Source organism: Acinonyx jubatus, chromosome B3 (genome assembly GCF_027475565.1).
Source record: "Acinonyx jubatus isolate Ajub_Pintada_27869175 chromosome B3, VMU_Ajub_asm_v1.0, whole genome shotgun sequence".
Lineage (NCBI taxonomy): Eukaryota > Metazoa > Chordata > Mammalia > Carnivora > Felidae > Acinonyx > Acinonyx jubatus.
The window spans coordinates 18,440,291-18,467,867 of NC_069386.1; the positions used below are offsets into that span (position 1 = coordinate 18,440,291).

The window sequence follows — 27,577 nt, forward strand, 5'->3', positions numbered from 1 at the left end:
TCAACAGCTCGCATGCATGTCATGCCCCAAAGGCTCAGGTTTTCTGGGAAATAATGGCTAGGTGAGCAGCCTGCCCTGGGTCTGACTCTCCGGGACAGGCCCCCAGAGGGATCCTACTGCTGTCTGGGCAGCTCTGCCAGCCTGAAGGAGGGGCTCAGGGCAGGGGCAGGGGCAGGGGCAGGAAAGCTTCCTTCTCAGGAAGCGAGTGAGAGGCCAGCAAAAGACAATAAGGAATTGGGGCCCAGGCTGCCTCCACTGGCCAGGGGACCTGGGGGTAGGGAATTTGGGGGAATTTGAGAATCATCCCTGGGTAGCTATTACCAAATATAATGGAAACAACCTTCTGGATATTTGCACTTCTGGGTATCTCCAGACACATTTAAAATAAATTTTTTAAGATTGTGCCTTTTGTTCAGGTCCATTCAGTGCCAAGTGTAGCCAGGTTTCTGTCTCCCAAACAGAGTCGGCATCATAGTGAAAACAGGGTCAGGTAACAGTCACATTGCAGTTGGCAGTTATACACTTTCCTTCTGTTGTTATCTCATTTAATCCTTACTCCAACTCCATGAGGTAGGCCAGGCAAATATTACTATTTCCACTGGACACCAAGGCTTGGAAGGTTTAAAAAAACCACCCACATCAGAAAGTGGCCAGTGAGCCCTGGAAGCCTGGTCACCTCCTTTGGTCCTTCTGCCACTGTTGCATTGCGTCCTCTACATCACTTTGGGAGGCAATGAGCTGTTCTCTGTGGCTGAACACACCTGAAAAAGTGGGTTCCCTTAGAACCTCTCAAGTAATCCTGAGAGTGAGCAAGGTGGCAAGGTGCAAAGTCCTACTGGCATGACGTGAGTGCATGGAAAACCACCAGTCTCACATATATGAATGAACACAACTGAACTGAAATGGGCCTCTGGAGAAATCCTTGAAATCTTTGACCAGTCTGAGTCCTAACTGCAGTAAAATCCATAGGGATGCTATATTTAACATTTTAACACAAATTAACAACATTTTGTTAAATACATCTCAGGGGGAGAGGAAGGTAGTGGTTGAAAAGAGGAAAGGGCAGAATCTGGGGTCCCTGTGGCTCCTGTAGGCCACAGCTGTGGAAGGGGAAGCAACTCTGGCTTCCAGCAGCCCTTAGAGGACACTGTGACCCGGTAGCTGCATGGACTTCAACCTAACGGCCATGTTGACCATTGAGAATGAGATGCCTGTTGGCCCCAAGGCCATTCTTCAAACAGTCTCTCTCTTTGCCTTTGGTGGCTTCTTCCTCCTCCTCCTCCTCCTCCTCTCCCTCGTCCTCTCCATATCCATCCTCATCATCACTCCGCACATCGTGGGTGTCCTAGAGAAAGAAAGGAATGGGATGTGAGTGACAACCTTCCAGAAAGAGGCTTGAGTGATTAAGAAAACCCAAATCCCAAACCCAGAAAGAAAATGCAAATTTCAAAAACCAAACATTCACCAAGGTAGAACATATCATGGGTCACACAATAAATCTCAACAAACTTAAAGAATTGAAATTATGCAAAGTATACTTCAGATTATAATGGAATTAATCTAGAAATCAATACAAAAAATAGGAAAATCTCAAACCAGTTGGAAATTAACACACACTTGACAATGGATCAAAGAGTAAGTCACAATGGATATTAGAAAACATTTTTATTAAAATGAAACTACAGCATATCAAAATTTGTCAAAGGTAGCTAAATAGTGCTTATAAGGAAATTTATAGCATTAAATGTTTATATTAAAAAGAAGACAAGTCTCAAATAATGTGAGCTTCCACCTTAAGAAATTAGAAAAAAGAAGTGCAAAATAAGCCCAAAGCAAGCAAAAGGGAGGAAATAATAAAGAAATCAATGAAACCAAAAACAGAAAAAACAATAGAGAAAAAGCAGTAAGCCAAAAGCTGGTTCTTTGCAAAGATCCATAAAATTGATAAATCACTAGCAAAGGAAAAGAGAGAGAAGGCACAACTTGTCAGAAAATAAAAAGAGGATTCAACTATGGATACTACAAATATTATAAAAATAACAGAATACAATGAGTAATATTATGCATATATATTTGACAACTTGGATGAAATGGACTAATTTCTCAAAAACTACAAACTACCAAAATTCACCCAATATGGCATAGGTAACCTAAAAAAGTCCTATAACTATAGAATAAATTAAATTAGTTATAGATCTTCTGGAAACGAATATCATCAGGCCCAGAAGTTTTCACTGGAAAATTCTATGAAACATATAAAGAAGAAATAACACCAAAGTTCCACAATATCTTCCATTAAAAAGAAGAAGGAATACTTCCCAATTTATTTTGAGGCTAGAACTACCCACATACCAAGGCCAGAAAAAAGACAGCATGAGAAAAAACTACAGACCAATAGCTCTAATGAATATACACATAAAAAACCTCAACACGATAGTCCAAATCAAAACCAGCAATGTATAAAAATAATAATACATCACAATGAAGTGGGGTTAGTCCCAGTAATGCAAGGCTGTTTCAATATTTAGAAATCAATGAATGTAATTCAACCTATTAATAATCTAAAGAAGGAAAAAATATATAATTATATCAGTTGATGAACAAAAATCATATGACAAAATTCTACATCCACTCATGATCAAAAAAAATTCAGCAAAGAAGAAATAGAAGCTAACATCATACTTAATGATGAATGACCGAACGCTTTCCTCCTAAGATTAGGAACAAAGCAAGAATATCTACTTTCACCACTCCTATACAACATTGTATTGGCAGTCCTAGTCAATGTAATAAGGTAAGAAAAAGAAACAGAAGTCAAACAGATTGGAAAGAAAGAAGTAAAAGCGTCACTATTTGAAGATGACATGATTATCTATGTAGAAAATCCCAGAGACTCTACCGAAAACTCCTAAAATTCATAAGTGAGTTTAGCACAAAGTTGCAGGACACAAGGTTAACACACAAAATCGCACACACACACACACACACACACACAATCTTGATTTCTATATGTTTTTTAATGTTTATTTTATTGCTTGAGAGAGAGAGAGAGAGAGAGTGAGCAGGGAAGAGGCAGAGAGGGAGGGAGACCCAGAATCCGAAGCAGGCTCCAGGCTCTATGCTGTCAGTACAGAGCCTAATGTGGGGCTCAAACTCACAACTGCGAGATCATGACCTGAGCCGAAGTCGGAAGCTTAACTGACTGAGCCACCAAGGTGCCCTGCATTTCTAAACAATAATGTAATAGCCTGAAAAATGTTCTCAAAGATATTAAGTACTAATCCCTAAAAACCTGTGACTGTTACCCGATATGGTAAAGTTTTTGCAGATATGATTAAGAATCTTGAGAAGACTGTCCTGGATAATCTAGGAATGCCCTAAGGCCATCCGAAGTGTATAAGAGAGGCAAAGGGAGATTCAACACAGAGAATAGGCAATGTTAAGATGGAGTTAGAGACTGGAGTAATGTGGTTGCAAGAAAGGAATACTGGCAGCCACCAGAAGTTGGCAAAGACAAAGAACAGATTCTCCTACAGCCTCTGGAGGGAACACAGCCCTGCCACACCTTGATTTCAGCTCAAAACTGATTATAGACTTCTGGCCTCCAGAACTGTGAAAGAATAAATTTGCTGTTTTAAGCCATCAAGTTTGCTGTTTTAAGCCATCAAGTTTTGTTACAGCAGCCACAGGAAACTAACATGACTAGCAATGTCTGACTAAAAACTGAAATTTAAATATCTGTAACATTACAAAAGTTTCCAAAAAATAAAATGCTTAGGTATAAACCAAAAAAAACACATATAGGATCTGTATGTAAAATCTATAAAACTCTGATGAAAGAAATCAAAGATCTAAATAATTGGAGAGATATACTATGTTCATGGATTGGCAGATTAAACATAGTAAAAATGTTAATTACCCCCAAGTTGATCTACAGATTCCACACAATACCAATTAAAATCTCAGCAAGATTTCTTGTACATATAGACAAGCCGATTCTAAAATTTATATGGAAAAGCAAAGAAACTAGAAGAGCTAAAGCAATTCTGATAAAATTGGAGGACTCAAACTACCCAAATTTGAAACTTACTATAAAGTTATAGTAATCAAAGCTGGGTGGTATTAGCAAAGGGATAAGCACATAGATCAGTGGAACAGAATAGAGAATCTAAAAATAGGCACACATAAATATGGCCAATTGAGTTTTGACAAAGGTGCAAAAGGAATTCAATGGAGAAAGAATAGTGTTTCCAACAGTGTTGGAACAATTAGAAATCCATAGGCAAAAAACTAAACTTTAACCTAAGTGTCATATCTTACACAAAAGCCAACCCAAAATGGATCATAGATCTAAATGTAGAATATAAGACTATAAAACTTTTAGAAGAAACCCGTGACCTTAGGTTGGGTGAGGGGTTCCAAGATGTGGAACAACAACAACAACAACAACAACAACAACAAACTCCATTGGAAAAAACCAATAATCTGGACTTCATCAAAATGAAGTCCACTATAAAAAACACTATTTAGAGAATAAAAAGACAAGGTGCAAACTAGGAAATAATATTTGCCAACCTCATAGCTGACTTGTATGCATAATAAAGAACTCTCAAAACTCAACAATAAGAAAAAAGCAAACCAACTGAAAAGTGGGCAAAATATGCAAAGAGAAGCATTTCCTTAAAGTGGATACAGGATGTCAAAAAGCATTTGAAAGGATGTTCAACATCAACTGTTAGCAAAATGCAAATTAAAACTAGGATGAGATACAACTATAAACCCATTAGAATACCTAAAATTAAAATTACTGACAATACCAAGTGCTGACAAGGACGCAGAGTGACTGCAAGGAACTCTTACACATTGCTGATGGAAATACAAAACGGTACAGGCACTTTAGAAAATAGTTTGACAGTTACTTATAAAGTTAAACATACATTTACTATATATGGCAGCAATCCTATTTCCGAGTATCCACCCTGGAGAAATGAACATTATGTTCACATAAAAACAAATGTTTATAATATCTCTATTCATAACTGCGAAAATTGGAAGCAACTCAAATGTTCTTCAATCAGTAAATGGATAAATGGTGGTGCATCTGTACAATGCAATACTACTTACCAATGAAAAAGAAACAAGTGTTGACATTTACAAGAAATTGGGGGAATCTCAGAGGCATTATGCTAAGTGAAAATAAATTAGTTTTAAAAGGATACCTACCATATGATATACTAATGTTATTAACATTCTCTTCCTTTTAAAAAATGATACATTTTTCTTAAAGTTTATTTATTTTGAGAGAGAGAGAGCAAGGGAAGGAGAGAGAGAGAGAGAGAGAGAGAGAGAGAGAGAGAGAGAATCCTAAGCAGGCTCCTCACTGACAGTGCGAGTGCACACTGACACTGACACCGGGCTCGAACTCACTAACAGCGAGATCACATTTACATGCTCTTCTTGAAAAGACCACCTATCTGGATGGAGAAGGGATGCCAGGGGCACCATTACGGTGATGGCTACACAAATCTATACCTGTGTATAGATTCATCAAACTTTATACAGATGGGAAAAAGTCAATTTTCCCAATGGTGTTTAAAAATTAATTGTATTTCTTTTCAGATAGAAAAAACTATGGTTTTCTCAATATGCATTTGCTAAGTAAAGTATTACTCATGTAGGCCTTTTGGTTGTCAAGATGCTCTTATTGTCGGGAATTAGGATGGGTTCTATTTTCTTTATGCAGGGACTCTTTCAAGGACAGTTCTTAATGAAGGGGTATAGGCTCCCCCACCTCTCTCAGGTATTCTCAGAGAAATTCTGGGAGGAAGACTCTCAGAAGAATGACATTGCTACAGATCAGGCTTCATTCCAAAACAGAAAAGATGGTATGGATTATTAGAACAACACTGAGAACTCAGGCTCTGGGCAAGGCCAATGTTGGCCATGACCCCGCACCCCTCTAAACCAGTTCACAAACATCTCTATTAAACTTAGACTAGAAAAGAAAACAAACAAACAAACAAACATGGGAGCACCTGGGTGGCTCAGCTGGTTGAGCATCCAACTTCAGCTCAGGTCGTGATCTCCTGGCTCATGAGTTCGAACCCTTCATCAGGCTCTCTGCTGTCAGCACAGAGCCTACTTCAGATCCTCTATCCCCCTATTTCTCTGCCCCTTCCATGCCCCCGCCCCCCCCCCACCAAAGCGAATAGAAATTTAAAAAAAAGAAAAAAAACATGGAAGATGAAGCCTGGTTCCTGACACCCCATTTTTTGAGATGCCATCTATAGCCATATGAGTCACTTTCTCCTTTTGTGACCTCCAGACTAAACCTGACCACCTCTGGGTATATGTAACCGAATACCTCCTCTGTATACAATCTTCCTGCAAACACGGCTTTTGAAAAAACCCAACATACCCATATTCTGCTGCCTTAGTCACAGAAATGTCACGTCATGGGCTTTTCTCAGTACGATAGGTTCTTTTCCACAACAACACAGAAAGGGTCTTAAAGTAAAAAGGCTCACTGTAAACATGGAGGCATAAACTTGGTGTCTCATCTGTTATGCAATGGAGAAAGGCAACCTTTTTATGATATGCTGGGAGCAGGGATCAGAAGTGCTGTTCCCCTCTGCAGATGGGGTCCTTCAGGGAAGGATCATGCCTGGCTGATGACTGCTTTCATGGACCACGCCCCTTGAGTCTCCTTCTTCAAGATTTTTGTAGGGAACAAGGGGAAATTTGAGTCAGAATAAAGAAATAAATTTCTCTCCAGAAAAGCAGACTATTATCTACTGTCCCATTTCTCCAGGACTTAAGGAGCTGCTTCAGCTGAGATATGAACTGGTCCTAGAAGATGCTTCCCATTGCCCCAAGCCACATCTCCAGCCCTCTTACCTCTAGGAAGGGGTCCTGGACCAGTGGAGCCTTCTGGAAATTAATGGCGTCTAATGGTCACAAAGGTTGGGGAGCATCACTGATTTTCAGTAAGCAGTGGCTAGAGATACCATATATCCTACAATGTGCCTGACATCCTAGCATCCTGCCAGACCTCTGTGTAAGTGAAACTGTGTTTCTGTGTTTAATCATCCAAGCCTAGAACCTAATTCCATTTTACATTCAAGCATGGTAATTCTTGTGTGGTTTAAATATACTCTCAATTCTCCAGGAACATAACTATGTACACAATTCAAAGGAAGGCTATACTTTGTTTTGTTCAGGGCTTCATAATTTCAGAAAACCATGTCACAGATGACACAACACTACCGGGGGGAAGTTGAGTCCCAGCACAACATGCCTGCATCAGTCTGTGTTTACAGCTGCCCCATTCATGGTGAGTCTCCACATGAGCAAGCACGGCATCTGTTGACCCCAGGATCCTCTTGAGTGTAGTTTTGCACGTAGGTTACACATGAAATGAATGTTTTATCAGAAATGCCTCTTATTATATCTTTTTCTATTACAGTTGTGGCATTATATTAATTTTGAAATTATGATTATAGGTGAGTTATATTACCTGGGATTTTTTTTTTTTAATTTTGAGAGAGAGAGAGAGAGAGAGAGAGAGAGAGAGAGAGAGAGATTGAGAATCTTAACCAGGCTCCACGCTCAGCATGGGGCCCAATGCGGGGCTCAATCCTATGACACTGGGACCATGACCTGAGCTGAAATCAAGAGTTGGACGCTCAACCGACTCAGCCACCCAGGCGCCCCCTTAACCTGGGAATTTAATTTCAGGCTAGCGAATGGGATACGGGTCCAGTAGGATTGAGAACCATGGCCCTAGATGATGCATCAAGCTCAGAAAGGATTTTTGGATAGTGAGAGTTTGTTAGATGGATGTACAAGTGGTTGCATGTTATGCAAGCTTACATAATATAAATCAGAAATTATGGGTATTAAAGTATTGCTAAAAGCTCATGTTATATTCAATTTTATCTTGTATATGCCGTCTATAATAAAACCGTAACAGCAGTGGAAACCTCAAACGGATTTTTTTCCTCTGCTCTAAAAGTCCGCTGTGCTCCACCTATTCATCCCTCCCTCTTCCCCAACCCCTCATGACTACTGACCTGTCTACTGCCTCACAGATTTGTCTTTTCCAGAATGTCATATAGTTGGAATCATAGAGTATGTAGTCTTTTAAGATTGGCCTCTTTCACTTAGTTATGTGCATTAAGGTTCCTCCATGTCTTTTCATGGCTCAATTGCTCATTTCTTTTTATTGCTAAGGAATATTCCACCGTCGGAGGTACCACAGTTTATGTACACATCCACCTACTGGAGGACGTCTTGGTTGCTTCCAAGTTTTGTCAATTGTGGATAAGGCTGCTATAGACACTCATGCTCTAAATATCTATGTGCTGAGCACTGGACCAAGCAGCTAGTGTGAACAATAACATTCCCTCCTCACAGTAACCCTAGGACATAGGAGCCAGTCTCTTTACTTTACAAGAGAGGAAACTGAGGCTCAGAGGGATTAAGTAACTTAGAAGGCCACACAACTAAGAAAGGCAGATCGGATGAAAACCCTACTCTAAGCTTAGAAACTGTGAACCGCAGTGCTCTACAGACCCCTGCTGGAGTCTTCTGCACACACACTTGAGACAGGGCACCCAGGAGGCAGACACTCAGTTCTGTTTGAGGTCAGTTCTCTGCATAAGAAAGCTCCCTCTCCTTTCCTACTGAACAGAGCACCAGCGGTCTCCTTATACCTCCTCACCCTGTTCTGACTCTGCCCTTGGTACCAGCAGGACTGACTTCGAAGCATAAAATTGGAAATAATGAAAATCACCCCTAATTAATTATTTTTACTCTGTGAGACAAACACTGACATGTTTTGTTCTGTTCTGTTTCATTGCAAAAACGGTGGTTGAGACCTAGGAAACTGGATTACTGATCTGCCACCCACAGTTTGAAAAAAGCTGACTTCAGGTATGCCAGAAAAAAGAGGTTTTTCTAAATAGCCTAAATCAGAGAATATTAAAATACAAACCATAATGCATGTTCTGCAAAGCACCTTTTCACAACTACAAATCTTTCCCAGCAATTACAACACTTAACAGAAATCAAAAACAAATCAAGCTTGCTCTAGTGGAACAAGGAATTAAATACTTGCTAAAGGTCAAGCCACAGTGTTTTCTGGAACACTACCTGTCTGCTTTGACAGAGTGCCAAGACTCTGCTTACACAGCAGCATTGAGTCTGTCTCTTGGAATCAGCCCATTTCTTTTCCTGCATTGCCTTTCCCTACACTGTTCTCTGCACACTTTTAGTTGTCACTGGGCTAGTAGAACTTGTCTCATGCAAATGTTGGCCTGAAACCCTCCCACAAATTATTAAAGGCCCAAGAAAATGCATGCATAAAGAGGACCCAGAACCTTTTGAAGAGTGAACTAGACCTTGGATCAGCAGCCAAAGGGTCACAGCTACTTGGTTCAGTTCTCCCACTTGCCCAAGCGTATGGGCTCACATGCTCACCGTGATCTGCCCACCTGAGCTGCCCCTCAGTGAAGGTCTCAGCAGCTGCCATTACAGAGAGCACATTACTATCTGATCACTTTAGATAACATTCTTTTGAATTAGCAAAGATATCTATATGCAACTGAACTTTTTCCAGAAATGACCTGGGCCCTCTAGAACACATTATTAACGATATTATTCATTCCACGATTGAAGTGGATGAGTATAATTTTTGCAAAGTCTTTTAAGAATCCCCTTCTCACCTGGCAACAACCTTTGGTTGCACAAAATGGTGGTGGAAAGAATGAGGGACAAGTTACGTATGTAGCGGAGACCGTGTTACTAGCTCTAACGGGGGCTCTGGAGCCCCCACATCACCAAAAGGCATCAATATTGGCAAATGTCATCTGCCTGGCACTCCAAGAGGGCAGAGAAGATGTGTGTTCAGAGGATGGGCTGAAATCACAGCCACTGTGAAGGGAGACTGGAAGTCAGTTTGGAAACATCCCATACACTAGAAGAAATAGAAACCTCTGAAATTGGGGGACGCCTGGGTGGCTCAGTCAGTTAAGCGTCCAACTTCAGCTCAGGTCATGATCTCGTGGTTTGTGGGTTTGAGCCCTGTGTCGGGCTCTGTGCTAGCAGCTCAGAGCCTGGAGCCTGCTTTGGATTCTGTGTCTCCCTCTCTCTCTGTTCCTCCCTCCACCCCCAAAGATGAATAAACATTAAAAAGAAAGAAAGAAAGAAAGAAAGAAAGAAAGAAAGAAAGAAAGAAAGAAAGCTCTGAAATTGGGATAAAAATGGCCTTCCTCAATTAAAGTCATGAAGTCAAAATACCCCTTTGAAGAGTGGGTGCCAGGAATGGGGGCACAGAGCTGAACTGACTTATGTCCAAAGACTCAAGCATCTGATCCCTGAAGTAATGAACACACTTCCAGCTTCTGCTAGTCTCCTTTTCTTTTGGGGAGCTCACACAAAACTGGCTGACTTTGTAATAGTACATGGTAATTACCTTCGGTTGGTGTCAAATCTCTTGGACACAGAATGCCAGGATCAAGATCACAGCCCCAGCTGCCTATAATTCTGAGTGCGAGTCAACGTAGTACCTAGCCCTTTATGTCCTGTGGAGTTTGGATCCACATCCCTGAAAACATACCCTGAGATTGGCTTGTCTGCGTACACAGAATGTTTCCTCTTGAATTTCAGAGCCAGACACAAAAGTTGCTTTTCAAACTGCCCCAACTCACCAGTGTAAGCTAGAATATAACCCTTGAACAACATGGGGTTTAGGGGCATTGACCCCTGCACAGTTGAAAATCCACGTATAACTTTTGACTCACCAAAAATTTAACTGCTAGTAGTCTACTGTTAACTGGAAATGTTATCAATAACATGAATAGTTGACTAACACATATTTTGTGTGTTACATGTACTATATACTGTATACTTAAAATGAGCTAGAGAAAAGAAAACATTAAGACAATCATAAGGAAGAGAACATACATTCACAGTACAGCACAGTTCAAACCCGTGTCGTACAAAGGTCAAGTGTGCATTCTATTCTCCACTGATGGCTTTTTTCATTTCACTTGGTGCTATCAATGTCTCTAATTTCCTTAAGAAATGAATTCATTTTGCTAAGGCTTATGGGGGCTTTGAAAAATGAGCTTCTAAGAGAAGAAGTCAGTTTTAGGGCTAGGTGGATTCTAGAGAGTGTCTTGTCAAACATGTTCATTTTCCAGGTTAAATAAGAGCTTCAAGACTCCATCGCACCCAACTGAGTGACACAGCCCCGCAGCAGCTGCATGGTTCTTGATAACAACCATAGATGTCTTTCATATTCTCTGTATTACCTAAAAATTAATTAACAATGTACCAGACTCTGTCATAATCATCCAATTGCAATGGATGTGGAAAATGATTTGGTTTCATAAATGTAATTTGCTTTGGGGATTAGAACCATTAAAATTAGCACATTCTCTAAACTGCCATATTTTATGGCCTTTAGAAACAGCTTTAGATTCTATGGCCTGGAAATTCGACAACCCTAACAAGGCAAAGATACAAAGCGATTTTGGAAAAAAAAAAGTCACTAGGATTTAGGTAAGCATCGTTTAAGAAATAATCATAGAAAGGTGGAGGATTAAGTATATAGTCATAGGAAATGTGTATTAAAATTGAAACATTCAAATTTGTTTTAAATATTAGCATCCAACAAAGAATTTCTACACTCCATTAAGAAGGGGGGAGAAACACAATGTGACAGAAAAGTAGACAAAGGATCTGAGCAGGCAATTCACGGAAGAGGCAACATTTGTGACAAATAAACTATACAAAATGCTCAATATTAGTAATCAGGAAGATGAGAATTAAAATGAGATTAAAAAAAAATCTCACATTCATCAAACCGGTAAATATTGAAAAGTCCGATAAAAGCGAGTGTTGGTGAGGATGTGGGGAACGAGAGACTCTCATGCACTCAGTTTGAAAGATAGTTTGACAGCATCCAGTAAAGGTGACGTGGGAATCCTCCCTACAGAGAAACTCTCATTATACACTCCCAAGGAGACAGATATAAGGATGTTTATGGTAGAATTGACTGTAAACAGGAGGCTAAACAGAGTGTGGAGTATCTGATTGGTGGAAAACTGTATAGGAGTTAAATGAATTGATCCACAGAGTAACATGTATCAATGTGAATGTCATGGATGAAGAAAACAAGATGCACAATTATATATACTAGATGTAAAGTTTAAAAATAAGAAAGCAATACTCCATATTTTTGACTGTATTCAAGTCTAACAAGCATATGAAAGCATGGGTGGAAGGACACAGCTTCAGTGGTTCTCTTTGCAGGGGGAGAGAGGGGAATACAATCTTTCTAGTTTCTCTTAGGTGATTCCATCTAGCGTGCAGTAGGCCCTCAGTATCTGTTTGATGAGTGAGTGAATGAACGAATCTAACACCACAGCAGAAACCCCCACCTTGACTCCCAAATTTATACCCCAGTGTGGACCTCTCTCCCTGGCTTCAAATTCAAATGCTCACAGCTAGACAATCTCCTCTCAGCTGCCTAATGGGCTTATCAAATGCTGGTCAACTCATACACCACCTTTTCTCCGGTCTTCCCTATTTCAGCAAATGGCACTTCCATTCATTCAGTTGTTCCAGACAAAAACCTCCAGATCATCCTCAGTCCTGCCCTGTATGGGAGACCTTGTTTCCCAGCCCATCACACTCAGTGGGGCTCTTTGGTGCAGACCTCTTCCCTTGTCTTCAGCAATTTCCAAACTGCATCAAATCCCTGTGGCCAGGATCTAGATTCTGCGTTGGCTTGGCCCATGGGCTCAGCAAACTGTAGCACAGCAGTCAGCAGAGCTGGGCCACACAGGTTTGGATCCCCAGAGCCCCCTCCTGACCTAGAGCACTTTGCAGCAGACTCATGACAACCACTTCAGAGAGTTTTTGCGGGACAGGGCCGTTGCCTTGGCTCAGAGGAGCCATGCTGCCATTGTTGCTGAGATTTCTGAATAAGGAAAATTCACAAAGTATCTCACCACTGTCCTTCTCCAGTGGTAGACAAAATACAACTTGTTCTTAGGCAACCCCAATCCACCAGCTCACATTCAAAATGGAATACATAACATTATTATGGCCCATAGCAACTAGAGTATCGTGGGGCTGTTCTACACCAGAGTTTCCCAACTGGTGTGCCAGGAAAAGGTTAAAATATGCTGAGACATTGATTCCTTTAGATCTTGGAGCAGCTACCAGAGCCCCAGTCTCCTCATTCTTTGGACTGTAGCGGTGATTTTCCCTAGCATGCTGTGCAAGTATCAGTCTCTCAGTGCCCTGAGGGAAGGAAGATTGGGAAGAGCTGTATGGGGCTGAAAGAAATGTTTCAATAAGTAGCAACCTTGGAAGACTTCCTCCTAAGTACAGTTGCTTGAACTAGAGATGAGAAACTGTGTAGCTCAAACTTGGATGCTGTGATTCCAGGGGAGGGAAAGGTATGTGCGAAGGGCAGGAGGTGAGAATTAGCTGCTTCCAGGACATGAACGGTTCTGCTGCTTAGACCCAACATTCGACAAGGTTAAGAAGAGAAGAAATGACAAGACAGAAATGGTCACTAAGTGAATGAAAAGGAACCAAGAATGACTGCTTGGCATGGTCAACCCTACCACTATTCCCTTCCCAACCCAAACTGTACATGACCATGAAGGAATGGAAAGTTGGTAGTGTTATAAATGTATTCATTTTCACCCAGTTCCAACTGAAAAATAAGCTACAATCTTATTCTCTCCATTCATCAGAACTTTCCCAATGCAGTTGCCTGATTTCAAAAGGAAATGGCTGGCAACCATTTGGAATTATCATTTGAATAATTTTAAACCACCAATATTTACATCTGAAGAAATGCTACCCAGCTAATTACACGGAGCTTGGCTTCTCAAGAACTAGCGAGTTTGGCTGTTCTGGCATAACCTACCTTCCCTCTGTATAGAATGACAATGGTAGGTGGGAAAGCAAGGAATACTTTGGGAACACCACCAACCACAAAGTGGAATCAGCCAAAAGAGAAAGAAGTTCATCCATCCATTCCAGGAACCTCAGCCTAGGCACTCTTGACATTGTGAGCCTGGCAATTCGTGGTGTGGGGACTGTTCTACTCATTTAGGATGGTTAGCAGTAAGTTTCTTTAGTTTCTTTCCACTAGATACAGCTGTGACAATCAGAAATGTCTCCAGAGATTGTCAAATGTCTCTGGAGGGCAAAATCCCCACTGAGAACAACTGGCTCAAAAACTATTTCTTGAGCCCCAGTGCATTGTGCAAGGCATCAAGGACATAATAGTCTTTGTTTTCAGATAACTTATAGTCTACTAGAAGAGCCAAATGCTAAGAGCTTAAACAAATAACAATAAATATAGAACTACACATTTATAAGTGTTACTATGAAGTAGAGAAAACCACCATGTGTAAATTAGGGATCTCACTTAGATGGGGTGATCTCACTTAGCTGTGCCAGGGAAATGGAACTCGGAGGTAGTAACCTGAAGGGTAAGTGGGAGTGAAGAACGTTTCAAGAAGAAATAGTATGTGCAAAGGGCCTGAGGTGGGGTAAAATCTTGTCACGTTTGAGGGATCAGAAAGGCCAATGCAGCTGAAGCATAGTGAGAAACTATGGAGCATGTCCTAAGATGAAGTCAGGGAATGAGCATGGACCGGATTATCAATTTCAAAGGTCACAGTCAGGAGGTATATTTTACTTCTAAGTCCAACCAGAAGCCATTGTGCAGCACCGTCTGAGATAGCAACGACCAAAACAGACAAGGCGTCTATACTCAGAAAACTCCTGCTCTAATGGGGGGAGCTGGTTGCTATATAATAGCATTCCTGATTGCTGTGTGGAAGGGGCTGGAAGGACTTTGGAGACACCAGAGGTAGAGGCTATGCTGGCTGTGACTGTAGTCCAGGGAAGCAGTGGCACGGATTGGAGGGTTAGCACTGGAGATGCAGAAGGGGTGTTACTTAAGAAAGATCAGTGCCCAACGGCCCCCCGGTTTGGAAGGGACATTTAGGCTCATCTAATCTAGTTTCTGTTGACAGATACACACTCCTGCTCATACATCTCCAATAACTACAGTAATTGTCCAGAAGGAGTCTGTGTACTTCCTTCAAACATCGGTCAGTTTTTCAAACATTTAAAGACAGTTAAATCCTCTTCAAGCTAAATATTCCAATTTCCTCCCACAGCTCCTCATATGACACAACATCAGAACCCCTCCCCGTGTTGTGTTATCTTAGAGAATATACTCCCATCTGTAGCCATCAATCTGAGTTGTATTAATGTGTGTAACACAACCAGCACCACCCAAGTCATACATGACTTATCACTTTCATATCCACCAAAAAAAAAAAAAAAAGTGGGAGAGGGGGCGTACAATAAATGTAAATCAAACCCTGATATCTACACTTCTGGCTTTACTGTTTCGTATAACTTTTTCTTATATTTTAAGATACTGGAATATAAGATCTTTATCAATTAATCATGATTTGCCTGTTAATGAAGGTAACATCTGGCCCTGGCCTGTCTTCCTAAAAACTGATTGCAAGGATTACCAAGCAAAATAAACATTGACAATGAGGAAAAAATATACTAATGCTAATGAGATAAAATGCTCATTTCAAGTAAATGAATGATCTCTGCCATAGCATTTCCGTATACCTCTGGGAAAGACATCTGCAGCTATGGTTTCAATAAAATTGTAGAGCTGTGTTTTTGAAATGCCTTAAGGAAACTCTGGGCTTGGGAATCTGTGGTTCTACATTAATGTCAAAAGCCCAGGAGGTCATGAATGACTCATAATGTCCCACTGCTTTTTGAATGGCTCCACATCTAAATCCACAGTTGGCAATGAAACAAAGGACAATATAATAAGCATTTTATGCTGTTTTGAAAGCAAACTTTTCACTTCAACTGTATGAAAAGAAAAAGAGGTGCATTCAGTTAAAGAGTTCAATTTTCTGAACTACTACCCAAATACATTCCTTTTTGTTATATTAGTTCTTATGATCCAAAATGACAAGGTCACAGAAAAAAACAATTGGGTTTTTCTTTCTTTTTTTTTTTTCCTCAAAGAGGCTGCATTAAATTTAAATTGGATTCTATCAAACCTAGCTACACAGGGACAGTTACTGTTAGTTACCTGGATCTGAATTTTCTAGACCAGGGCTTCTCAAACCTTAATAGGCATATAATCACCCAGAGTTCTTGATGAAGTACATGCTCTCATTCAGAAGTGGGACCTGAGATACTGCATTTCTGAGGGTTTTTTTTTTTTTTGTAAGTTTTCACTTATTCATTTTGAGGAAGGAGGAGCAGAGGAGAGAGGGAGAGAATCCCAAGCAGGCTCCATGATGCTGGCACAGAGCCTGATGCAGGGCTCGATCCCATGAACTGTGAAATGATGACCTGAGCCAAAATCCAGGGTCAGATGCTTAACCGAATGAGCCAGCCAGGTTCCCCTGGTGAAGCTGCATTTCTAACCAGCTCTAGGTGATGCCCAGGCAGAGTCACCACTGTGGTTAGCAGGCTGTTTCTGAGGCCACAGACTCTCCCCAGATTGCTGCCCTCTGTGAAAAGAGGTGCAGCGAGTCACCTAAGGATCTTTCTAGTTTGAAAATTCCATGATTTCAAGTAAGTTTTTTTTCTTTAGTATCTATATATCATGAGTCTTTAAAAAATTTTTTTAAGTGTATTTGTTTACTTTGAGAGAGACAGAAACAGCGTGAGCAGAGGAGGGGCAGAGATAGAGGGAGGGAGAGAGAATCCCAAGCAGGCTCTGCACCGTTAGCTCAGAGCCTGACATGGGACTTGAACTCACAAAACCATGAGGTCATGACCTGAACTAAAACTGAGGGTTGGACTTAACTGACTGAGCTACCCAGGCACCCCCTAAGATGAGTCTTTTTAATCCAGAAAGGCAATAAAAAATTACCAATATGTCTCACTTCCTATAATGGATGGCTGTTTACAAATAATTAGTCAATCATCTTATAAAATGAGTCAGGCCTTTAATTCTCCAGAGAAATGTACTACTTAAAGAATTCTGGGTTTCTACAAAGGAAATAATCTCCAAGTGTTTCAATAGTCTGAGTTTTCTTTTGTAAGAATGTTTTAGCATTGAACACCTATGTGACATGAAAGTCTGCTGCTCTTGTTAAAATTTGCAAGATGGGAGTATTTGTTGAGGTCATGTCCACAAACTCCACACATGTGGGGGAGAAATGCAGCTATCTTTGGTTTTTAGAAAGTAGACAATAAATGGAGAGTCGTCCATGGACATCTGTCCATCAGTGGAGAAGACATACAGATACACACATACATGGACTTCTTGACTTTCTAGTGACTCTCAACCTGAGAGGCAGATCAGAATCACTTATATCAGGGGAAGAAGTCAGTCAAAAATTCCAATGTCCAGGGCCCCCTGGGTGGCTTAGTTGGTTAAGCGTCTGACTCTTGGTTTCAGCTCAGGTCATGATATCACAGTTTGTGAGTTCAAGCCCTGCTTCGGGCTCTGTGCCAACAGCATGGAGCCTGCTTGGTTCTCTGTCTCCCTCTCTCTCTCTCTGCCCTTCCCCACTTGCTCTTTATCTCTCTCAAAAAAATAAGTAAATAAACATTTAAAAACTTCCAATGTCTGGGCCTTGTCTCATAATTCCTGATTTAAATGGTCTGAGTTAGGACCTGGCCATGAGTGTCCTTCTTTAAAGGCTCCACAGGTCATTCTGGTCAGGTGTAGTCAACATAGCTAATGTGTAAAAAGTTCATCTGAAATAAAAAGTGGAAATCCTAGGAGATCTTCTTGTCAGTGTGAGCAGTATACCTCACTCTGTATTTTCCCTAAATATAATCACAATCCTCACCTGATGAAAATATATATCAGGAAAAATAATAAAGACTTTCTTCATGAGATGGCTTATGTAGAATACTCCTGAATTCTTATAACAGATGTCCTAGACAAAAGGTCCTCAGGAACATTTAAGCATCCATCACCAAATGTCCTCTTTTCCATTCTGTTTTTTTTTTAAATTTTTTACATTTATTTATTTTTGATAGACAGAGAGCATAAGTGGGGGAGGGGCAGAGGGCGAAGGAGACACAGAATCTGAAGCAAGCTCCAGGCTCTGAGCTATCAGCACAGAGCCCGATACGGGGCTCGAACTCACAAACTGCAAGATCATGACCTGAGCCAAAATCGAATACTTAACCGACTGAGCCACCTAGGGGCCCCTACTACTTTTCCATTCTTAAGCAAAACATTCAAATGATAAGCTTATTAAGCAAAGTGATGTTTAATAAGAAGGAATATAACGTCCATCACAAATCACCACCATCACCAGACAATCCCCAAATGGAGGAAATGTGACTTGGCCCATGTGAGAAAGACTTAGAGGTTTTAATCAATTTCAAGCTCACTATAAATTAACAATGTAATGTGATTATCAGCAACTCGAAGCAAAACTAGGCTGCATCGATGGAAGTAGAGTTTTCACAAAATGAGACATCAGACCTGCTTTTGTATTAGTCAGACCATGTGTAGAAACTGATGCTCATTTAAAGGAGAATCTGGATAAAATGAAATGAGAGAGGTAGGTGAAAAAGCTCAATAGCATACCTTGGGATGAGGTACAGTTTAAAGAATTGGAGATGTTTAAACATTTTTTTAAGTTTATTTATTTATTTAGAGGGAGAGAAAGAGAGAGAGTGGAGGAGATGCAGAGAGACAAGAGAGAGAGAATCCCAAGCAGGCTCCACACTGTCAGCACAGAGCCTGATGTAGGGCTTGATCTCACGAACCATGAGATCATGACCTGAACCAAAACTGAGTCAGACACTTAACTGACTGAGCCACCCAGTGCCCTAAAAGAATTGGAGATGTTCAATCCACAGAAGCAGAGCCACGCGGGTGATAGTAGGGCATATGGTTGATATCTAAAGGCTACCATGCAGTTCTGTGCTGCTAAATGCAGCTTCCATACTGAAACATCATCAAGATTACATGTGAGAATGGAGGAAGAAGTCTATTATTAAAAACGTTTTAAGCACCTGTGTGCAAATGATTTACTTGAGGACTTCTGGGCTTGGAGAACAATCGTAGACTGATTCCACATTTCTCCCTCACTTTCCAAAAACAAATACAGCATCAAATGCCTTCAATTTTCCTGGGGAAGAGAGAACACTGTTTGGGTATCTATAAGAAGAAAAAAATATATATATACAAATTCGAATGAGCTCCCTCAGCCCTCTAACTTGTGCTGGGAACATGGAGAGGGGAAGGTTGGAAGGAATGAGCAGAATGGGTGTATTGACCTAGAAGAAGTGCAGACAAAATCACCTCCAGAAAGAGAAAGGGAAAGTATAAATGCACAGGCTGGGACCTGGTAGTTCATAGCCCTTATTAAACAGAAGGAGCCCCAAAGTGTACCAGACAGGAAGTGTCACTCAGAGAAGCAGAGTTTGTTGGGGAGAATCAGGTATATAAAGAAGATGTGGTACTTGGAGATAAGCAATGAAGGGAAAAAACAAAAAATAAGGATGTCACAGAAGAGAAAGAGAAATAAGACAATAGGTTGGGGGGCACCCGGGTGGCTCAGTCAGTTAAGTGTCACAGTTTGGCCCAGGTCATGATCTCATGGTTTGTGAGTTTGAGCCTTGCATCACTTCAGATCCCCAGTTCCCCGCTCTCTATACCCCTCCCCAGCTTGTTCTCTCTCTCTCTCTCTCTCTCAAAAATAAATAAATAATAAATAATTAAAAAAAATTTTTTTTAAAGACAATAGGTTGGCTTTTATCCTCTATTGCTCACAAACTGAAAACTTCTTGAGTGGAAAAGGAAAGGTAGTGGGTACAGCCAGCATAGTATAATCAAGCATAACAGTATAATCGAGCATAACACCAGGGGCCCCATGAGAACAGATCACACATGAGAACATATCCCACCATCTGTCTCAGATGCAGGAGGAGAGAAGTACAATGGCTATTCTAGAGCTGGGAGCTACAACATCCAATGTGGTAGCCATTTGCCACATGTGTCTTTTGAGCAATTGAGTTGTGGTCAGTCCAAATTGAGATGTGCTGTAAGTGTAAAATCCACACTGGATTGCAAAGACTTAACATGAAAAAAAAAGAATGAAAAAGGTCTCATTCCTAGTTTTTTGTATTGACTGCTGAATCACTGTATTAGCTGTAAATATGATTATAATCCTTCCCCGATTAAGATACACACCAGGCAAAATATACCACAGGCAAAATTGAAATGATAATATTTTGCTTATGTTGTGTTAAATATATTGCTAACATTAATTTCACCTGTTTCTTATGGTTTTAAATGACACTACTAGAGAACTTAAAATTATATATGTGGCTCACATTATATTTTTATTGGACAGCATTGGCCTAGAGGGAAAGATCAGGAATAAAGAGGAGCTACCTAACAGTTATGCTCATTTGAAAATGAAACAGGCTATCTCAGGAAGTCTATAAACTATTGTTATTTAGAAAATAAAATACTGTGACAACTGCTTCTGGCCAGGATGGAAAAACAGGGAATAGATTATCCTAGCATGTTAAACAACTAGAAAGCTGGATAAAATATAAAAATAGTTTTTAGACACTGTTCAAGAAGTATCTCTGGACTGTGATTCCTGAGAAAAGGAAAATGGAGGAGGGGAGCCATTCGCCTGTCCCAGCATACCATCTTACCATTTCTAAGCTGAAGCACAGTGAAGAAACCAAACAGAGCCCCATGGTGCTACTGAGTTGAGGAAATAGAAATTGGAGTTCACCACCAGGCAGGTATTTGTGGGACAGAATGCTGGAGAGAAGGAAGATATGCAGAGAGAGAGCTCCAGAGATCTTTAGTGGAATTCCCTTCAGTCTTTGACTCAGCACTGACCAATGTGTGTGTGTCAGGAAACTACCAAAGGCCAGGCAAAGAATCACCAGAAAAAAAGTTGAAAAACAACCCCTGGAGCTCATACTGGGGTGGCAGTTTGTTGTCTGCTCAGCAGCCAGAGTGAAAAGAACTCTTTTTAAATTTTTTTTAAAAATTCTTCTTTCCTTTAATGTTTATTTACTTTTGTGAGAGAGACAGAGACAGAGACAGAGCGCAAGTGGGAGAGGGGCAGAGAGAGGAAGACACACACACAGAATTGTAGACTCCAGGCTCTAAGCTGTCAGCACAGAGCCTGATGCAAGGCTTGAACCCATGAACCTCGAGCTCATGACCTGAACCTAAGCCAGATGCCTAACTGACTGAGCCACCCACTTGCTCCTTAATGTTTTTTTTATTTTAAAATTTTATTTTTATTATTTTTTATATAGAGAGAGGGAGTGTGAATGGAGAAGAGTGTTAGAAACAATTCCAAGCTGGATCCACACTCAATGTAGAGCCTGATGAGGGGATTGATCCCATGACTCTGGGATCATGACCTGAGCCGAAATCAAGAGTCAGACGCTTAACTGACTGAGCCACCCAAGTGCCCCAAAAAGAACTCTTAGTATATGGACATCAAGGAGAACACTAAGAAGGACTTCACTGTTAATTAATAGCCATTGACCAATGGTTATTCTGGTTTCACACTAACAAAGCTTAAAAACAAGCCTTGAAAGCATCAAACTTATGACAACACCTTGACTGCATACAAAAACAAAATACACTAGTTGTACTACATACAAAAACACTATTTAAAGGCATACAACAAAATCCATCATCCAACAATGCAAAATTCAAAATGTCTCACATCTATATTAGTGTATGTGCTGCTGAAGTGAGCACTGCCTGGCATCTAATGAAAAATTACCAGGCTTGCACAGAATTTGGAAAATATGGCACATAACCAAGACAAAATTCTATGAATAGAAACAGAACCAAGAATATCAGAGATGATGGAATTATCAAACAAAGATGTTAAAATGGCTTTTATAAATATGCTCCATATATTCAAGAAAGTAGAGAAAAACATAAACATAGTAAGAAAAAGGGAGGATGCAAAAAAGACCAAAATATAATTTATAGAGATGAAAAATATGATATATGAAATTAAAAAACACACTAGATGGGAATAACTGTTGATCAGACACTACAAAAGAAAAACTGAAAGATTGTGAAGACATAGCAATAGTAATTAGTCAAAATGAAGCATAGAAGGGAAATAAAAAGACTGAAAATGAACAAAATATCATTGATTTCTGGGCCAATGAAATGGTCATGCAAGTGCCACAAGAACAGGACAACAGAAGGGATAACAGAAGAAATTCTGAAACATTTCTAGAAATCTAAGTTTGATGAGATCTGGAAACCCACAGGTTCAAGAAGCTCGACAAACTCCAAGCAGAATAAACATTAAAAAAAAAAATCTTATCAAGATACATCATGATCAAATTGCTGCAAACCAGTGCTAATGAGAACAATTTTAAAGCAGCCCTCCCCCCCCCCGCAACAAAGAGCATATTTGTTTAGAGGAACAAAGATAAAACAGACATCTCATCAGAAAGCATGTGAGGCAGAAGATAATAAAGCAGCTTCTTTAAAGTAGTAAAAAGAAAAAGAAGAAGAAGATAAAGAAAACCCTGGTATCTTAAATCCAGTAAAAATATGAAGAGAGCCAAAAATGGTAAGAATAAAGGGAAATATTAAAAAAGTTAAAATTTTATCATTTTAGAAAATAATTAAATGTCCAAGACAAAAAAATAGCAACATAATATGGCATTTGTAGTAATGTGTAATTAATATTTATATGTAGATGTATATTTTCATATATAAACATATGACATTTATTATATATTATTAAAATGCATGACGACAACAGCACAAAGCACAGGAGTAAATAAATAATGCAATAAAATGAAGCCTTTGAAACTTCTATAAAAAATACCGTGTGCTGGGGGAAGAAAACATGATGCACCTCTACAGAAAGGGAAATGGACATATGTACCAATAGGTGGTGGTTCTCAAACAGGATGAGAACATCTGGCAACATCTGGAGACATTTCAAGTTGCCACAACTAGGGATGGGATTGCTGCCAGCATCTGGCAGGGAGAGGCCAGGGGTGCTGCTAACCACCGTACAGTCCCCAGGATGGCCCCCATGACAAAGAATCATCTGGTTCCAGGGGTCACCAGTGCTACTGTAGAGAAACCCTGAGACAGATGCAGACCTGCCAATTGCAGAGATGCTTCCAGAACACATATCACTCCTGGGGAGGAACGCAAGTGTGAGTGCCAGGACTGCCTGTAGAAAGTGGGAGCTGGGAGGGCCACCTTCTCCAGGGGTGACGGGGCACAAGTGGAGGAGACACGCAGAGCCACCAGACCTGCCACCTCCAGTGCCTGGCACCCGACACATTTCTAAAGGCTCTCAGAAAGGCCCGGCCTGACTCCAAGCCCCACAGGGCAGTGTCCAGGGGCTCAGCCTCCTGCAGCCTCCCCACCTTCCCTCTCCAGAAACCTGTGAGTCCCCTTTCTCACCAGACACTTCAGCAAACTGTTTCAGTGCCTCCTGAATGGCCTCCTTGGTGACTGATCTTCCACAGCTCAGAAAGCACTTTTGCATGAGAGAAACAAGTGCCTTGCGAGTGGGGGGTGGGGGACAGGAAGTAACTGGAAATGACTGACTAGGAAACCATGGAATGTTTACTGCAATGGTTATAATCAAAGATTTCTCTGCCCCTTGAAGTTGAGAGAGCCATCTCATTCACGTTGGCATTTTATCCTGTAAAGTAGGTTGGGCAGTTATCACCCGCAATGAGAAAACAGAAGGTAAAATAATAAATAAATGACTTTTCCAAGGCCTCACTTCTACGTGTTTGGAGCCCATGCTCTCCGATGCCTAGTCTGCCTATAGAGGTACACGCAGTCCTCTTTGTGGGGACTCCTGTTAGGTTCGGGATGGGGCAGGAAGAGGTGGGAGGCCCTCAGAACCATGGTTCTAAACCCCCAGCCCTGGGGGCTCCAGGAATGTCCTTCTCTGGTATTATCCTTGGTTGAAGAGAGTTGCCTTGTCCGGAGTTAAGCTCCCTCCCCACAGGGCAGCACACATTTAGCAATAGGTTAATGTCAGGGGACAGAGGTCCAGCCTCTTTGCCACAACTGGACATCTCTGGAGGGCCACCCAGCTCTAGGGTTTTCTCTAGGGTTGGCTGAGGCCTTTGCTGTAACAGCACCACCTCTGCTTAGTTCAGCTCCCTTCATCCCCTCACGGGTGTGGAGTCCCACAGCACCCCTGAAATCCCCCTCTATGTGCACATGTGTGCATGGTCTCACACACACACACACACACACACACACACACACACACACATGCAACTGAGTCGGGGAAGCAAGAATGGTACAGAATGTAGGCAGTTTTTTTCTATCTCCTCTACACCTTCGCTGACCTTTGCCCTTACCTGTTACTCTCTTCTGGACAGCCAGGAGCCCAGGGTCATCCCAGAGCCTGGACTTTCCACACATTCTTCATATCATCTTGCGCCCAGAGAAGTGGGTAAAGGAGATTTCTGAGGGGATGTGCGTGTAGATTTAGAGGCTCCTACCAAATCATGACATAAGTAGTCACCCATTATAGCTCCTATAGGATCAGCTCTGACTTTAGCCTGTGACCCCACCATGGCTAGGCCTTGGTGGAATGTTCTAGAGATTTGATTGGTGGTCCCAAATCCAACCATGTGAGTGAGAACAACCAACCCCATTCCCTTGAAAGACACAACCATCATCTCCGGAAATTCTAAAAATGTTACAGAAGTGTACATACAAGCCCTAGTCTCTTGGAACAACACTGAGGCTGAGGTCTGACTGAAATGAAAGTCTCAGAGCTGGCATGCAAAATGGGCTGTGGGACCACAGGAAGAGTGTGTGTGTCCAGTGATGCTCTCTTTAGGATTTCCAGAGTCCACCGTATGTGGCAAGCAGACACAATTTGCAGAAAATAGCCCCCACTGAGAGTCCAGGGTCCCATGGATGGCACACCTGTTATGCCCCAAACAGAACATAGATAAAGGCAGCATGATGCTAAGGCCCATGTGATACATCAAAATGAAAATGTTGTACAAATTAATTTATTTTACCCATTATCTATAAACTGCATGAATCTTCGGGAGTAAGGTTTCTTTTGTGTTACATAAAGCTCTCTTCTGAGACTTATGTGGTGGGGGAGGGATGGGGACCGCAGGGAGGGTGTGACCACAGAGATTTGTGGGATATTAACAGAAACAGTGCACCTCTCCCCCTACCCCTGTTTTTACCAGGCTCTCTGGCCCAAGAGCCCATTAATAGCACTTTCACATCCTGGTGTGAATGTGTAGATTTATTAACAAGCCATAAATTGTTCCTGTCTCCTTGTCTAGGCTGATGGAAACAGAAACTCAAGTTCCAGGGGTGCCTGGTGGTGCAGTCAGTTAAGCATCTGACTCTTGATCTCGGCTCAGGTCATGATCTCGGGGTTTGTGAGTTTGAGCCCTGCATTGGGCTCTGCGCTGAAGCATGGAGCCTGCTTGGGATTCTCTCTCCCCTTCTCTCTTCCCCTCCTCCACTTGTGCTTTCTCTCTCTCTCTCAAAATAAACACATAAACTAAAAATAAAAAAGGAGAAACTCAAGTCCCATATAAGATATCTCTGTGTGTACATGTGTTAGTGGGCATGTGCATGTGGCTACTTCTCTACTAATTAAATGGAGTATCTGTTCTTCTCAGGAATATATAAAATTCAATTCCATTTTCATGAAATGGTTTTTAAAATCAGGTATGAAAGCTGTCAGAGCATCTTTTATCTCTTCTTATTTAGATCTTCCCCCGTCCCTCACCTCCTTTTCAACTTCAGCAAGATATGATCAGTGGTTCAAGGAAACATCAGGGGCCATATTTGGGACAGGGAAAGAAAGGCAGGATTTGAGTGCCTACTGCCATCCTAGGTGCTCTGGCTATGCCCTGGCATCTGTTCCGAGGCCTCCTAGTCCAGGGCGAAGCAACAGGAATCCTGCTGGAGGCAGGGAGCTGGCAAGAGGCGGGTTTGCTCACAGGCCTCTCAGGATACATTTCCCTTCTGTGATTATCTTAGAGCCATGATGGTTGCCTGTTCTACTCTGATTTCTTTAAACAATTCCACACTTTCAAGTTTCTAAAAACTCAATTTATGATTGTTTCAAGCCACAGAATCCCCCAATGGGGATAGCCCTAGAGAGATTTTCTAAAGAGCATTCTCTATGAAGAGCAGGAATTCATGGATTACTGGCAAGGAGACAATGACAAGTGAGCAAAGTCATGATACGACTATGAGGTTTGTAGTAAAAGAATGTAGAGAAGAGCATGCTGTGTAACTTCAATTATATAAGGTTTAAGAAAGTTAAAACTAGTCTATGGGGACAGAAATAAGAACAGTGGTTTCTGGGGAGCCTGGGTGGCTCAGTCAGTTGAGTGTCCGACTCTTGATTTCAGCTCAGGTCATGATCCCAGAGTCCTGGGATCGAACTCTGTGTCAGGCTCCGAGCTGAGCACAGAGTCTGCTTGGGATTCTCTCTCTCTGTCTCTCTCTCTCTCTCTCTCTCTCTCTATCAAAGGAAACAGTGTCTGCCAATGTGGGAATTGGTGATGACCAGAAGTAGGCACTAAGAACGTTATAGGGTCAAGGAAATGTTCTAAATCTTTCTTTTTTATTATTTTTTTTGACGTTTATTTATTTTGGAAGGAGAGAAAGACAGAGCATGAGTGGGGGAGGAGCAGAAAGAGAGGGAGACACAGAATTCAAGGAGGCTCCAGGCTCTGAGCTGTCAGCCCAGAGCCTCGAACCAGGAGATCATGATCTGAACCAAACTTGGACGCTCAACCAACTGAGTCACCCAGGCGCCCCAAATATTCTACATCTTAATAGAGTATTGGCCGCTTGGTCTATAATTTTACTAAGACTCACCAAACAATAAACAAAAAGATAATGAAATTTGTGAGGACTGAGTGTACATCCACTGAATGCACATGCAGGGAAATACATATAAACACACACATATTAAATACATATCACTCATGTTAGGAGGACGTACATTCACAAACACAGAGCTGCTGCAGAGGCAGGAGAGCACAGCACATGAGCAACATGGGCTGTGAAGTCTCAAGCTTTGCAGGCATGAACCCCACTCCCGTGTGACCTTGGGTAAGTCATGTAACTTCGTCACTCACCCCCCTCTCTTCCTCTAGGAAACACAGAGCACAGTTTGATGTGCAAGGGAGTGGTACACTGCAGTACAGTGGGAAGGACTTGAGGAGGGGGTCATGGTGTCCTGGTGGATGCGTAGTGGTCTCTCCCAGTTCTGCAAGTATATTTCACAGCTCGGCTGAATGGAGTGTGTGGAAGAAGATTCAAATTTGAAATTTCTTAAGCCAAGCAACTTTGCATGGTTACTTTTTACAAGTTTATAAACTCTACTGTTGCCTCTTCAATAGATTGTTGTGGGGTTTTTAAAATGTTTTTTAGTGTTTATTTATTTTTGAGAGAGAGAGAAAGAGAGGGAGCATGTGTGCACGTGTGCATGTGAGCAGGGGAGGGGAAGATAGAGAAGGAGAG

At 41.3% G+C, this 27,577-nt stretch overlaps 1 protein-coding gene across 2 annotated transcripts in view; it reads right to left on the minus strand.

The window, feature by feature from the left end:
- Positions 1-952: 952 nt before the first annotated feature.
- The window catches only part of CERS3 (ceramide synthase 3), a 115,427-nt gene continuing 88,802 nt past the window's right edge, over positions 953-27,577 (minus strand). For both annotated transcript variants that reach the window (XM_053223626.1, XM_015068998.3), the window contains exon 12: positions 953-1,345. In XM_053223626.1, the coding sequence (XP_053079601.1) occupies positions 1,178-1,345 (168 nt within the window). In that variant the 3' untranslated portion in view covers positions 953-1,177. The remainder of the gene's footprint in view (positions 1,346-27,577) is intronic.